This window comes from Talaromyces amestolkiae, assembly GCF_001896365.1.
Source record: "Talaromyces amestolkiae strain CIB chromosome Unknown scaffold2.1, whole genome shotgun sequence".
Lineage (NCBI taxonomy): Eukaryota > Fungi > Ascomycota > Eurotiomycetes > Eurotiales > Trichocomaceae > Talaromyces > Talaromyces amestolkiae.
Window position 1 is genome coordinate 24,946 of NW_024468038.1, and position 14,219 is coordinate 39,164.

At 47.4% G+C, this 14,219-nt stretch overlaps 7 protein-coding genes across 7 annotated transcripts; 4 read left to right on the forward strand and 3 right to left on the reverse strand.

Annotated features, from left to right (window-relative positions):
• Positions 1-113: 113 nt before the first annotated feature.
• BHQ10_001303 (uncharacterized protein) lies at positions 114-3,159 on the forward strand (the record flags this gene model as incomplete). The annotated part of the gene is made up of 11 exons (XM_040873325.1): positions 114-186; positions 245-284; positions 450-553; positions 610-1,006; positions 1,164-1,243; positions 1,293-1,426; positions 1,486-1,869; positions 1,919-2,354; positions 2,406-2,685; positions 2,738-2,844; positions 2,894-3,159. 11 exons carry the CDS (start codon positions 114-116, stop codon positions 3,157-3,159), a joined length of 2,301 nt encoding a protein of 766 aa, XP_040729808.1.
• Positions 3,160-3,235: 76 nt separating this feature from the next.
• BHQ10_001304 (uncharacterized protein) lies at positions 3,236-4,089 on the reverse strand (the record flags this gene model as incomplete). Its single annotated transcript, XM_040873326.1, has 5 exons — positions 3,236-3,261; positions 3,320-3,667; positions 3,736-3,840; positions 3,905-4,015; positions 4,074-4,089. The coding sequence occupies 5 exons, from the start codon at positions 4,087-4,089 to the stop codon at positions 3,236-3,238; spliced, it is 606 nt and encodes a 201-aa protein (XP_040729809.1).
• Positions 4,090-4,684: 595 nt separating this feature from the next.
• Positions 4,685-6,016, reverse strand: BHQ10_001305 (uncharacterized protein; the record flags this gene model as incomplete). The annotated part of the gene is made up of 6 exons (XM_040873327.1): positions 4,685-5,026; positions 5,076-5,289; positions 5,338-5,475; positions 5,528-5,609; positions 5,674-5,802; positions 5,881-6,016. 6 exons carry the CDS (start codon positions 6,014-6,016, stop codon positions 4,685-4,687), a joined length of 1,041 nt encoding a protein of 346 aa, XP_040729810.1.
• Positions 6,017-6,470: 454 nt separating this feature from the next.
• BHQ10_001306 (uncharacterized protein) lies at positions 6,471-8,538 on the forward strand (the record flags this gene model as incomplete). Its single annotated transcript, XM_040873328.1, has 8 exons — positions 6,471-6,807; positions 6,865-6,908; positions 7,338-7,374; positions 7,427-7,687; positions 7,742-7,905; positions 7,963-8,056; positions 8,109-8,295; positions 8,355-8,538. 8 exons carry the CDS (start codon positions 6,471-6,473, stop codon positions 8,536-8,538), a joined length of 1,308 nt encoding a protein of 435 aa, XP_040729811.1.
• A 194-nt stretch (positions 8,539-8,732) lies between these two features.
• On the reverse strand, positions 8,733-9,560 carry BHQ10_001307 (uncharacterized protein; the record flags this gene model as incomplete). The annotated part of the gene is made up of 2 exons (XM_040873329.1): positions 8,733-9,277; positions 9,332-9,560. The coding sequence occupies 2 exons, from the start codon at positions 9,558-9,560 to the stop codon at positions 8,733-8,735; spliced, it is 774 nt and encodes a 257-aa protein (XP_040729812.1).
• Positions 9,561-9,991: 431 nt separating this feature from the next.
• On the forward strand, positions 9,992-13,066 carry BHQ10_001308 (uncharacterized protein; the record flags this gene model as incomplete). The annotated part of the gene is made up of 4 exons (XM_040873330.1): positions 9,992-10,097; positions 10,151-11,347; positions 11,408-12,086; positions 12,136-13,066. The coding sequence occupies 4 exons, from the start codon at positions 9,992-9,994 to the stop codon at positions 13,064-13,066; spliced, it is 2,913 nt and encodes a 970-aa protein (XP_040729813.1).
• A 571-nt stretch (positions 13,067-13,637) lies between these two features.
• BHQ10_001309 (uncharacterized protein) lies at positions 13,638-13,947 on the forward strand (the record flags this gene model as incomplete). Its single annotated transcript, XM_040873331.1, has 2 exons — positions 13,638-13,725; positions 13,796-13,947. The coding sequence occupies 2 exons, from the start codon at positions 13,638-13,640 to the stop codon at positions 13,945-13,947; spliced, it is 240 nt and encodes a 79-aa protein (XP_040729814.1).
• Between the last annotated feature and the right edge of the window lie 272 nt (positions 13,948-14,219).

Genomic DNA, 14,219 nt, shown 5'->3' on the forward strand with positions numbered 1-14,219 from the left:
ACTCCGATAATGGTGCTGCCCCACCTGATCTCTAATTTTGTACGCTTCAATCCTCAGCAGTCTACACCTGCAATTCTCAGCTCTGTGTATTTGAATACAGTCGAATTCTCAAAATGGTCTACTACTTCGTTTCCAACGTCGTCTCTCCCTCTGCCACCATCTACGTCGGCAAGGACAAGTTTGAAAGTGAGCCCTCCAAAACACCGAACAAGTGCTATACAGGGTCTGATGTACAATTCTCTAGATGAGGAGCTTATAAAGCACGGCCTGGAATCAGACGTTTGGTAATCCACCTTCATATTTCCCGGTTAAAAACAGCATCGACCGGCATATACTGATTGCATGATGCCAGGGTTCGTTGTCTATTCCCTTCCCCGCCAGAGTTCTATGCGAAAGTAAGAAAGAGAAGCCTGACACGGCTGCTAGTTCCACGTCGATAATCTGTCCAGTGCGCACGTATACCTACGACTAAGGGAAGGCGAAACATGGGAGAATATACCCAAGGAGCTCCTGGAGGACTGCGCGCAGTTGACCAAGGCCAATTCGATCGAGGGTATGCCGAACTCGACATAACCAGACGGAAAGTTACTGATGGGACCCGGAGGATAGGTAACAAAAAAGATAACGTCACAGTCATTTACACCCCCTGGGCAAACCTCTTGAAAAACGCCTCCATGGCCACGGGCCAAGTCTCATTCCACAATCCTAAGCAAGTGAAAAAGGTGTTCGTCGCCGTACGCCAAAACCCGATCGTCAACCGGCTCAACAAAACACGCGTCGAAAAGTTTCCCGACCTGCAAGCGGAAAAGGAAGAGGTTCTCAAGAAGCAGCGCAAAGAAGAGCAGAGGGCGAGAGAAGATAAGAAATCGGCGGAGAAGAAGGAGAGGCAGGAGAGGGAGCAGAAGAAATGGCAGAAGGAGCATGCTTATGATGATTTGTTTAGTGAGGAGAATATGATGCAGAGTAACAATCAGGATCGAGGAGATGACTTTTTAGATGATTTTATGTGATTTTATCACCAATTGAAGAGAACCTCAACATATTCATATAATCATTAATCAAGAATATACTCGTAAGAAACAGTTGGATGTATGACAGAAGCTCCGCTATTGACACGCACCTGCCACGGCCCGCATTGACTAAATATACTCCTGCGTCGACAGTTACGTATACCACAACCATCTCGACAACTACACAACTGCCAAACAACAGTCCACCATGTCGCCGGACAAGCAGTCTTCTAGTTTGTCATTCTTCTCTGATTATCTACAATTTGCACTAACAAAATGCAGGCGCAAAGTCCAAGAAGAATAAGAAGAAGAACCAGGCCAACAAGCAGCATGCCGATAGTGGCAAGGCCGCGGAGAACGACACACAGAATGAGAGTGTTGTAGAGGAAGAGTTAAGAGATAATGAGGGAGCAGAGGTGAATATAAATTAATGCAGCTCCTCAGACATTCCTTGCTAACCTATCACCATTCATAGAACGAAGCCCAGGATGTCAACGGTGAAAGCAAAGCCATCGCAGATCCTGCGACGGAAGAGCAGAGACTCGATGAGGATAATGACGATGACAACAAACCCCCCGAACCTGAAACGAAGACAAGTACCAAACCGGCGGACTCGGAAGACAACAGTAAATTCGACGACCTGGTACGAGACCGAGACTCTCTCCGCGCCGAAGTGACCGAACTCCGCAAATCGCTGGAACAGATCCAACACAAACACGAAGAAGAAATGGAAGCGTTGCAGCAGAAGTTAAACGAGTCTGAAGACAAAAAAACGCAGGCTGAGACACAATTTCAGAAACTCTTGGAGCGAGTGAATACGATCAAGTCGCAATTGGGAGAAAGGTTGAAAGAGGATGCTGTACGCCAGCTCAAACACATATTATTGAAGCTTACTGACAAAGTTACAGGAAGAGCTTTCTCATGCTCGATCTCGCATCGAAGAATTGGAAGACCAAAATACGGCCCTGACAGCCGAGGTGAGCGAAAAGTTGACCAAAATCGCAGACTTGGAGAAAGACGCACGAGAACATTCCAATGAATTATCGAGTCTGCGCAACAGGGCCAATCTATCGCAGCAGAACTGGCAGCAAGAGAAAGAGGAGCTCATTGAACAAGAGTCGTATATCCGGTCCGAATTCGAGGAGGCGAAACAGGCAATGCACAATTGGGAGGTGCTGGCGATGGAAGAGAGATCGATCCGCGAGGGACTTACGGAGAAGGTCAATGATTTGGAAGAGCAGCTTTCGAGCCTTCGTGATGAGTATAATAGTGCTGTGTCGGATAATAATACGCAATCCAACACGATTGATGGTTTGCAGCGAGCGTTGCAGGAGATTCAAGACGGTACTTTTCCCTCTCAGGTTGTTTATATATTACTGGGCTGATATGAAACAGCACGAAAACAAGAACTCCGTGAGCTTGTGCAAAGCTCCGATGCACAACTCGAGGAACTCAGAGAGAAACTCCAGCAGGTTGAGAAACGAGCAGAAGAGGCCAATACGGAACTCAAACAGGCACAGGCAGAATTGGATCGACTCCTCCCCTTCGAGAAAGAGGTCAAGGAGAAGAATCTCCTGATTGGTAAACTGCGACATGAAGCTGTTACGCTGAATGATCATTTGACAAAGGCTTTGAGATTTTTAAAGAGAGGTAAACCAGAGGATAATGTTGATCGGTATGTCAATCTATCTACCCTATGATGATCCGGAGAATACTGATCCATCAAGACACGTTGTGACAAACCATCTTCTACACTTCCTGGCCCTTGATCGCTCCGACCCGAAGAAGTTTCAGATTTTGCAGCTCATAGCAGCTCTTCTACAATGGGATGATGGTAAATCTCCTTTTTCTCATCACTCATCCATTGGTACTAACTTCTACAGACCAAAGAGAACAAGCTGGACTCAGTCGTCCCGGCACCTCAACTACAATAAGCAACATCACCACTGCACTCAAAGTACCCAGTTTCTATGTACATCGAACACCGAGCACACCCTCTCTCATGAGCGATTACATGGAGAACGGGAATAATGCTGCTGGCGGGAAGGAGACTCTTGCAGAATTGTGGTCTAATTTCTTGGAGCAAGAGGCCGAAGCTGCTGGGAATGGAAATAAACGGGGGTCTGCAGCTGGAATCTCGCCTCAATAGTGATCATGATCCCTTCTTTGGTGGGTTCACAGTGCGTGTAACAGCATGTCCCAGATGTATGTATTATTAGCCTTATTTACGTAGATACAGTACCAAACAGTTCTATATGCAACATGAACTTCAAGTCTTGAACCAAATCAATCACTAGCCCCAAACTTACCCCCATCAACAATCCAATCTCTTAGCTCTATATAGGCCTTTTCCAAATCATCATTCACAACAATCTTGTCATGTGCACCGGGCTGTTTCGAGTACTCCAACTCATTCTTCGCCTGCGCCAGACGTTTACTCAGACTATCCTCCGTCTCGGTGCCGCGACCCCGTAGTCTGCGCTCAAGCTCTTCAATGGAAGGCGGAGAGAGAAACAAGAACCGCGCGTTGAGGTCTGTTCGTTTCACTTGTTTTACGCCTTCCATTTCGATGTCGAGGATGCAGATGCGCTGTTTGGAGGCGATGTTGCGCACGGCTTGTACGCTGGTGCCGTAGAAATTCCCGCCGAATTGAGCGTCTACATGAAGCAAAAGCTGGTCAATTGAAAATGTGTGTTCCAGTTGAACAGTTGGAAGGGGGACCCACGTTCGATAAACCCATTCTCGCTGACGAGTTTCAGAAAGTCCTCTTTTGTCGTAAAGTAGTATTCCCTTCCATCTTCCTCGCCTGCTCTTGGGGAGCGAGTGGTGTCTTTATATAGCGCAATGTCAGCAAGTCGTGTTGCATCAATGCCACCCAAAAGGAGTATCCATACGAGAAATCGAGAAACCAAAGGTATCTGGGAACTCTTCAAAGAGTCTTTTGAGAAGGGTCGATTTGCCTGTGCCAGAGGGACCGGATACCACGACCGGGCGGTATTTGTGTACTATACGAACATACTTGTAAGCTTCATTTGGCGAAATGTAGGGCAAAGCTGTTCGTACCTGATGAAGTAGCCATGGCTGATGCGCGCGTGCGCGGATAGATGTTATAGGTAGCTTGGAAACTCGACTTTGCGAATACAGATCGAAATCTTTGCGAGGCCAGCGCTCGGCAACTAAACATGTAATTGACTGTCCACAGTTCTGGGGCGTAGAAAGTTGTGTTGAAGACTTTCATATGTCGGGGAAAATTGGCGCGGGGAAATTGTTCAAGTCGGGCGGTGAGAAGCCTGACTGCCTCTATAAATTCCATTAGAATACATTACTTAGAAGTCCATAACTTTACAGCCTTGCTCTTTCTATAGGAACTGACTGTTTAGCCGAAAAAATTGTGCTAATTACTGAATGTCGTTGTAAAGATAGCTAGTCAAGCTCAAGTCATACCCGTATCGGGACAGCAAAGGAAGCAAAGAAAGGAGAGTAGTAACAAGTGACTCGAAAAGAAAATTGCATAGTTAAAAATGGATATCTGTAACAGGCAAAAGGAAAACCGCTCTCACGGGCTTATTATAACAGTAAGCTTGTTTATTTTTGTCTGCGTCCCCGTCCGTCCCCTTCGTCAACCGACATGTCGGTTGTCCATTAGTCGTCACCCATCCACAGCCAATCTGAACCTAGTAGCCGTTCATGGTGACTCTCTGAGAGTTCCGGCTGAGCTCGCGATCAGCAGATGGGCTGATGGGTCGGCTACCACCGGTGTGTCCACCGCCGGCAGCACTGCTCTCCTTTAAGGCCATGAGTTGTTTGGCACGGAAAGTCTCGTAGTGGATCTGGCTGGTGGTTTCAATGAGGTCTTGGAGGTGGGTGCGGGTCAAAAAGTTGCGGAGGTACACAAATTCGCAGTGGTTCTCGTCTTCGACGTTGATCACGCCCCAGCGGTTCTGGCGGCCGCGTACTTGCTTTCCGTTGACGACAATGTTCTTCTCGCTTCCGACGACGGCGAAGGGGATGATATCCTAAATTCATTAGCACCATTGTCACTGTCATAGTGCTAGTAGCACACACCTTGATCTGGACGTTCATCACGCGCTCCTCATCATCCAACTCGTCATTGTCGTAGGGGTACATCTTCAAGTTGTGGAAAGTGAATTCCTCCTTGATTCTCTCCTTGAATGCTTGTCGCTCTTCCAAGGTTAAGGAGTCGGACTTGGCAATGACGGGAACGACATTCACAACGTCGGAAAGCTTTTTAAGGACGACGATATCGATCGGCTTGAGGCTAGGACTCGGTCAGTATCATTAGTAACCAGAGTGCCGAAGAACGTACGCATGGCCGGATGGTTGGATGAAGAAAAGACAGCAGTGAATACGTGTGTCTTGGATGTAACGCTCTCGCTGAGCTGTGAGTTCCTTGCGGAGGTAGGCAGAGTGCTGATCTTTGATGTATTTAACGATGGGGTCCCAGCTACCACAGTCAGTACAAATAATCCTGTTCATGTCTAATCGCGAATTCGTACCATCGGTCATTGTTGACTTGGTCACCGTATCCGGGGGTATCGACAATGTTGAGCCTCAAACGTACACCGTTTTCTTCGATGACTATAAACACAGCAAGTTGAGTATACTATACTTTCCGAACATGTAGATATCATGGCTGACATACTGTGAGAGACGGTCTGAATTTCAGTCGTGGAGCGGACGGGCTCATTAGGGGTCAGGCGACCCTTGGAGTCGATCAAATGTGAAGCAAAGATGGTATTGATCAAGGTCGACTTTCCGAGACCAGTCTGGCCTTATCACACAAAGACAAACAACAGTTAGCTCATTGTTTCGTAACCAGAAAATGTCGAGCCGCGACTGTAGCACTAACCGACACACATAACATTAAACTGGAAACCACGCTTCAGGAGCTTCTTCTCGATCTGCGAGGTGATGCTGTCGAAACCGACATGGCTGCGAGGGAAGACGGTGCTCGGGGGAGCTGCGACAGTGGGTGCAGAGGCCATGGCTAGATGGAACGAGACACGCACGTAATGGGGATGAAAATCGACGAGAAGTGACAATATGAGAGAACAAGAACTGTGAATCAGAAAGAAACAGCCGACAGTCCGAACACCAAAGACGTTGTTTCGTCGATTCCAGACAGATGACCCCCTATTATTGAGTTTGGGAGTTGTTTCTGGCTGTTGCGGGCGGATCAATCAGGGGGACCGCACTAGTCCCGACATGATCTAGCCCATAACAGCTTCAATTGCCCAACGAAAACATTCCGTGCGAGCTCCACCTCGAAAGGAAAGGCTTCATACGAAATTTCTAGGCCGAGCAGTCGGATGCCGCGTACAACTCCAGCACCCGCCGTTGTGTCACTCTTACCGTCTGCGATTTGCGCTCGCTAGTTGAGCACTGCAGTCATTCACGCTGCAATTTCTCGTTTTCGACCGATCCATCCAAAACACAGCCATGGCCGTCCGACACATCTCCGCGCTTCCATTTCTGTCGCCATTCACATCCCCCGTCCTGCGACAGTCACGACAATGGAGCAATCTATACCAGCGAGCCGTTTTGCTCCAGGGCTTACCACTCCTCAGTGGATACATCGCCAATGAAATCCCCTCGTTCCTAGCCGGCCTCTGGGAATCAGTTCTCCGCGCCGTCCCCAAAAAGAAGACCTCCCACATGAAGAAACGACACCGACAAATGGCCGGCAAGGCATTAAAGGATGTGAAGAGCTTGACTAAATGCCCCGGCTGTGGAGAGCCGAAGAAATCGCATGTTCTATGCCCTGAGTGTGTTAAAGGTATGGCAGGKTTGAAACCATTTATTTCTGTTCGCAGACTGATTGTTCTTCTCATAGACATCAAGGGTCAATGGGCGCAGGCCGCAATCGACAAACAGAAAGTAGATGCTGCGGCTAAACGCCACTGATTCATGTCGCGCATCATGAAGACTAAATACTTTCGAAGTGGACTACTTGATTCTTCAGTGGTCGGTGCATGGCAACAGGCGTTATCTGGGTGTTTTGTATTGTAGCATCAATGTTGTTTAGAGCTGTCAAGCTTACTTATCTGTACTATCTGAAAATTTCAAATTCGATCAACAAAAATGTTCTTTTTCATTGTGTGCTTCATTTCCCGTAAAAAAAAGCTGTACATAAAAAGGGAAGGCACCACCCGCACATCAACCTTGGCATCATCAGCCAGTTGATCGAAGCTCACAACCTTCCCCGCTACAAACCCCGCTGTTCTAGAGACAGAACTGCGAAAAAAACATGGTGAGGACACGAATTTCATGGCGCTAGAGTATGACCATATCTAACACGCTTCAAAGTCCAAACAGTATCTTTCGTGGGGCTCCGCGGACAACGGTAATTGCTTGCTCTAAGTGCGATACTACGATCCAAAGCTGATGAGCTATAGCCCACTCCGTTGATATTTTTTCCCTGGCTGTGACTTCCAACCAAATCATTTCAGCTTCAGGAGCATCCGCGCTCAAGATACACTCTACTAAGGATACAGATTTCCCGCTTACTCAAACAATCGAAGCGGCCCACAAGATTGGATGCCATCATGTCGTCACATCAAGGAATGGTCTGAAAGCTGCCAGCATTGGCTTCGGGGGCGAGTTCAAGATCTGGAATAACAATAACGGCGAATGGTCTGAGGAGTCAGCTTTATCGAGTGAGTGTTCTCATGCATGCATGAGCTAGGTCGTCTCTAAGAACGGATCAACAGACGAAATAAAAGAGCCAGACACGTGGGCGATCTGTCTATCAGAAGATGGGCGATATCTTGCAGGCACAACAAACAATGGCCATATCAAGGTCTGGGACCTAAGCAACGGCGAGCAGTTCAGAGACTACGAGACTAAGGGAGCCTTTGGTGCTTGTATTGATATGGTGCGTTGGAACGAAAGCTGTCCTTGAGCTGTTTGTTTATGACTAATTATGATCTAGTCAGGCGATGGAAAGTACATTGCAAGTGGTCACCAGAACGGGAGTATTTACATGTTTAGCAACGAAACCGGTCGTATGCCATTCTCATTATCTGGTAAGGGATCTGAGTGAGGTCAGAGAGATTCATTAATTTAATGTATTTGCAGGTCTTATTAAGCCAGTTCGCGCAGTGGCTTTCTCACCGGGTGGAAAGTTACTTGCAGCAGCCGGAGATTCCAAAGTCATTGTGCTCTATGACACAGAGTCGGGGGAACAAGTGACTCAACTGACCGGGCACTCGGCATGGATTCTATCACTGGACTGGAGTCACACTGGAGAGTATCTGCTAAGCGGGTAAGTTTATGGTTGCTTTGTAAAATCTGGATCGCTTCGCTTCTTCTGACAATTCCCAGATCGTTCGATGGCAAAGTGAAAGTATGGTCGATTGAACGCAGAACATGTGTTGCGACCCATTCAGAGAACGACAAGGCCGTATGGAGTGTGAAATGGTTGCCCAAGATAGGCAGAACGGAAGGCTTCGCGACTGCTGGTGCTTCTCGCAGTATATCCTTCTACAGAGAAGCTACAGGCGGTTAGGCTCACGGTCTCTGAGTTCGTTCGATGATGGAGTATTTGAATTCTATGCATGAAACGTGACGATGTTGACATGACGATCGGTGTGGCTGCAACTTTTTGCGAGCTGGTCTTGTTATATTACCCATGAAAGAATATTCTAATGATTTCATACACATCACTTTGAACACCAAATACTTCTGACAAGTCATAACCCATTATTTCATCGACTCCAAAAACAGTCGGCGCATCCTCTTCAAAAGTGCCCCAAAATCTCGGTCTTCGTTGACAATGTCCAACTCGCGTTCAATGGCCTCCCTCTCCAACTTGGGTTTGGTATGATATATCTCGTAATCCCTCGACGCAGTACCCAATTCAAACCAGGCCTCTTTCTCCCAGTCTTTCTCCAGAAGATGTGTGTATACTATCTTCAACCGATCTTCCCTTCCAGCACCCTCGATCCGCATACAGAGATAATCCTGCCAGAATTCTAATTCAGGAACATTCAGTCGAGCTTGTGAATCGAGGTACTGAGCATGCGCCTTTTGCGCCTGTAATTTCTGGTCGATTGCTTGTTGAGTCTCCGCAATTTGTCGCTTTAGTCTATCCCGTTTTGAGAGTCGGTTGTCGCGTTCAAGTGTGATCGAGGAGATGTGTGCGTGTATCTCTGCGGCTTCGGCGCCTTCGCGCTGAATCGTTTGTTGGTGGTCTTGAGTCTTGGAAGTCAATATTTTGATATCATTCTGCTTCATGTCGTAGTCCTCTGTTCAGGCAATACAATTAGCATGCTACGGCATTCCGCGACATGGCCACATACTCTGAAGTTCAGCCAGGTTGCTGTGAAACTGATTGCGTTCCTGCAAGACTTGTTTCCGTCCCTTCTCAATAAAAGCGTCAAATTTTGCTGTAAACTGTGCCATTCGACTCCGCAAATCTTCAAAGCCGAAATTGAGGCTTGGGAGAGTATCTGCTATGGAGGGAGCCTCTGCAGATGCCAATGGCGGTCGCATGGCGCTGGTGGATAATGAAGGCTCGAAGGACGACATCTTAGCTGCGTGGAGGAGATACAGTGCTGTAGAGAGTTTCAGAGACTACTCTTTGTTGTCTGGGTGTATGGCTGTATGGCAGTGAAGAGACGCGACTGATAGAGATCAAAAAAGGATGGCGCGGATGGCAGTTGCGGGGCAACCGCGGACTCCATACAAATTACTAGGCCGAGCTAGACCGCAACAGGAAACCCTTTGCTAAAAAATATCTCGAGAGCTTCTTTCCTTCCTTCTGCTTGATCCTCTATTGTCACATGAACTCGCTCACTTCGTCCAGATTCGTTATAAACACTTTATTGACAGAGACTCTCGATCATCCACATATCTTCGCCAGTCACCACCAAGTCCAGCTCCTACATGCTTGTTGGCCGCAATGAGTGACCGATTCTACATATTGACGAACATCGTGACAGCAATCAGGACAGGTCCAAATGGATGACCATACTTTTGGCCTTGCCCTTCAATACGGCAACCCGAGTCCTGCAACTTATACTTCAGCTAGCCAGGAGTGGCATTTTGCCCGACAATTAAGGCCCTGTGAGTTTACATAGACGATTTCATCTTGAATAATGCAAGCTGATGGTCTGTAGCGCAAATAATCTCCTACACAGGGTATGAGCGACGAGTAGTTGCCCCGTCTGCAGCGAATTTCCCGGTTGCTAGAGAAAAAAATAAAGACATCAATGCGCTATTGGAAGACTACCCCGAGCTGATAACCATTGCCCCATCGTTTGCGCGCGAAGAGGAATTATCGCACACCGTTCAAGAGGCCGATTCGCATTTCAACCCGCAAATATCTTCAGCACTCGAATTCGGAAATGCGCAGCTATCCGAGTACGTACGCACTCGTCGAGGTCGAATGCGGACTGTTCCTATTGCAGCCTTTACATCTGGACAGAATCAGAACGTGCTTTCTCTTCGCACAATTGAAGCTGAGAAAGTTGTTTCCAATCTCGACCAAGACGCTGCTTTTCGCGTGCCCACGATAGGTAATTCCAAGGGAGTCGATTGGGTTTTTACACAGACGCCTATCCGCCAGATCAAATTCGCCGACAGCATCGAAAGCCCAGGGGGTTTATTAGCCGTTCGTCTACTCTCTAGCACGGCTATATTGCAACCAATCTACCATCGAGAGGCTCAGCTCATAGAACCTCCTGAATTATTCGGCACAGCTTACTCTAGGTCGCAGCTTTCTCACATCGACCCATGTGTAGTTGCCGAGGTTGACGTATCACAGACGGGCGGCTTCACTCATGTTGATGTGACATTCAACCCGTGGTATCTTAAACAGTTCGCAATCGTGGATGAGCGCGGCCATTGGAGTATCTGGCAGTTGCAGGATATTGTCAGACTCGGTAGCGGTGTTGTTCCCGAACTGCAACACTCTGGCTTGCTACCTTGCGACGCCGTGGAAAGCGATGATGGTGACAGTCTTACTGATGAGGTAAAGTACGACACTTGGGGCAGAATTGAGTGGGTAAAAGATGTCAACACATTCATAGTTTGTGGGCGACGCAATGCCATGCTCTACGTTATGCAAGGAACGACTACTACGTCTTACGGAATTGAGCTGAATTGGCAATCTTCAACCGAATGGATCCTTGACGTCAAGTCCTTCTCGTCTCGGATTTCTCTCGTCTTCGTTCTGACTACGAGCCGAATTCTGTGCTTCGACTTCAAGACAGCAGGCCAAGAGGCACAGCTTATTCGCCCGCAGTTCGCCTGGCTGCATGATCGCGACGCCGACGATCTCACTCTTCGACTGACATCGCTCATTATCGGTGAAGGTATGAACATATACCGGATCTTATACACACCGTCTAAGTTTTGCTAACTTCCCCTTTCAGAATATTACTTACTTCTCTACTCGCGTCTTGACTCCTGTATACTGTCCTTTAAAGTCCCAGTTGAAGGATATGAAGATGGCAACTACTCGATGTCGGACCCATTCTTCGTCTATGTTCCCAGCAAACTCAGCACAAACGGCCTGAAGACGATTCGATACGAGACCCCCATCAAACAGATTCTTTTCAAAGAGGTCGAACAGCAAATATTCCTGTCAAAGCGCGTTGCCCTCGATCACTGCCCAAGGTTCATGAAGCTTTTCATACTCGACGGTGCCATGGCTATTCATGAATACTTGTACTCAATGCCAAGTGGTCTATCATCTACTGAAGAGCTGGAAGTGGGCCGTGAAGCTTTGCTCCTAAGTGCAGTCTCTCTTCTGCCGAACAAGAAGAAACGAAAAGGAGGTCGAGAGACAAGCGTTGAGCTATCTGATAATGATGAACTAGATGGAGTCACTGAAATGCCTCTATGTTTCTCTAAGCCTGTTGAAACCAGACCTGCTCGAGTATCTGTGGACTTTACGAGAATCTATTCTCTGCTTTCTAGCGGCGACTGGCATAAACTAATAAGACCATCAAACTCGCGTCCAGAGTATCAGAGCTTGAGAGATTATGTAGAGCATCTGATAACGGCGGTGACCGATTCGGCCGAAGAGGGCCCTCCTTTCGTGCACACCATGTAAGACACATCTTCTGTATATTCTTTGGGCATTGGCTGACTCCTTTAGGTTGGACATAATCGATAACCCTCCTGTTCTTTCTGATATCGACGATAGTTCTCATGAGATCGACTGGTTCAGATCTCGCTTTGCGCCCATGGAGTCCTCTGCAGAAACTGCGTTATGTTTTTTGCCGCTGAATTTATTGTCTGAACGGTCACAAGGACAGGTTAATGTACTTCGTTCATTCCAGCCGTTTGGTGTTTTGGTGCTCTACGAAAAGCTTGTGCGCGACTGGCTTTCCAAGTTGCCACGGCAGTTACCAAGCCGGATCCGAATCTCCAAGGAAAAATTGATCCGGCAAGTGTCTGTTGAACTTTCTTTGGCAGGCACGGTACAAATAGACACTTCTATCCCCGACAGTACCAGTGTCGTTTCATCTCAATCATCATTGCCAGGGCGGAGGAGCTCGACCGTCAGTCAACGAAATTCTGTCAATGAAGTGACCGATTTCTCAGAAGAGCATAACGTGATCACTCATGCCCTGTTAGATCTCAGGACAGTTTCACCGCCAAGCATGAGTCACTCGTTGGGAGGTGCCATACAGGATGTTCTTTCCTTTTGGGATGTTGGAGGGAACCCTGATGCCTTTGATTTGGAGAGGGCTCTGGCGGCAGAAACAACCGATGGGAACTTCAGCTCCAGATCTAGATCCAGATCGAAACAGCGGACGCGCACTCGTTCGCGATCGAGGGCTAATAGCGTCAACGCGAGAACCATACGAAGTTCTCCTGTTGTACCATCGATACAATTCTCTGGCAGCCAGCCTCAGTTCGACAGCTCGAAACTGCCCATACGAAGCAGTCAATTCTTACCAAGCAGTCAGATAACAGATAGTATGCCTATGACTCAAGTCGAGCGAGGCGTATTCGGTAGCCGACAAGCTGGGGGAAATAGCAATGTCAAGGCAAGAAAAAAGAAGAGAGCGGCAGGTTTCTAGACAGGTTGTCATCTGTGATCAGTCATCTGATGTTGACAGTAGCTATTAAGGCTTTCTAGACAGCTTTGCTGTATGTTTGAGAGGTTGTATCAGATGGTAGCAGCATTATCAATCTGATACGCCCGGAACATACGTACATGAAACATGAATGAGATATTTTTGCGCCGAGTCATTTATGCGTTGCATCTGCCACATAATCAAAGACTTTTTTCCAGCCAGTAATGCTCTATTTAGATATGATAGTCAAACAAGCAAGGAGCAATTTTTGCCAAACTAGTTAGTTACTTGCGTCGAATGCATTTGTAATGCATTCAGCTAGCCATTTGCCGCTGCGGAGATAAATGATTACATTACATCTTCACGGATGGCATCATCAGCATAAATATTTAACTACCTCTACCCACCTACCTTTCAAAAAGCAGTCAATTATTCACCTTACGATCTTTCATTTAATAATCCATCCAACGCCACAATCTATAACCAATCAAACAAAGTACCACCTACCTTATCGAATACTGCGCACTCTTCCATCTACATACCCCGCATACAATTCCCCTCCGTACAACTCGAAATGGCCGAACATCAATACAAATTCAACGTCAGCATGAGCTGCGGCGGCTGCTCCGGCGCTGTTGAGCGTGTCCTCAAGAAACTCGATGGTAAGTTCTTACTTTACTTCGCGCTTTCTCAAACAGCCAGATAAGGCGCTAACTCTTCGGTTTCTCTCAGGCGTCAAATCCTTCGACGTAAGCCTCGAGTCGCAGACGGCCACTGTCGTCGCGGAGGACTCCTTGGGATACGAAAGGGTTCTTGAGACCATCAAGAAGACCGGCAAGACTGTGAATAGCGGAGAGGCCGATGGTACTCCTCAGGCTGTTTGAGCTGGGGTTTCCATAATGAAGGAGAGGAAGAGATGGGATAACAATATACCTTGGACTACCACTGCCTGTGCATGTTACATAGTTCATACGATTTTTTATGAAAGCGAATGCATTCGAGGGATCAGAATGAATGAATACATATAATTTGCGTCTATTCATTGCACCAATTAGGATAATATCTACAACCAGGGTATCACTAATAAAACATAAAAGACCAATCACCAACACTCCATGGAAACTCGCAGCGGCGCCCAATTTGCCATGATATGAAT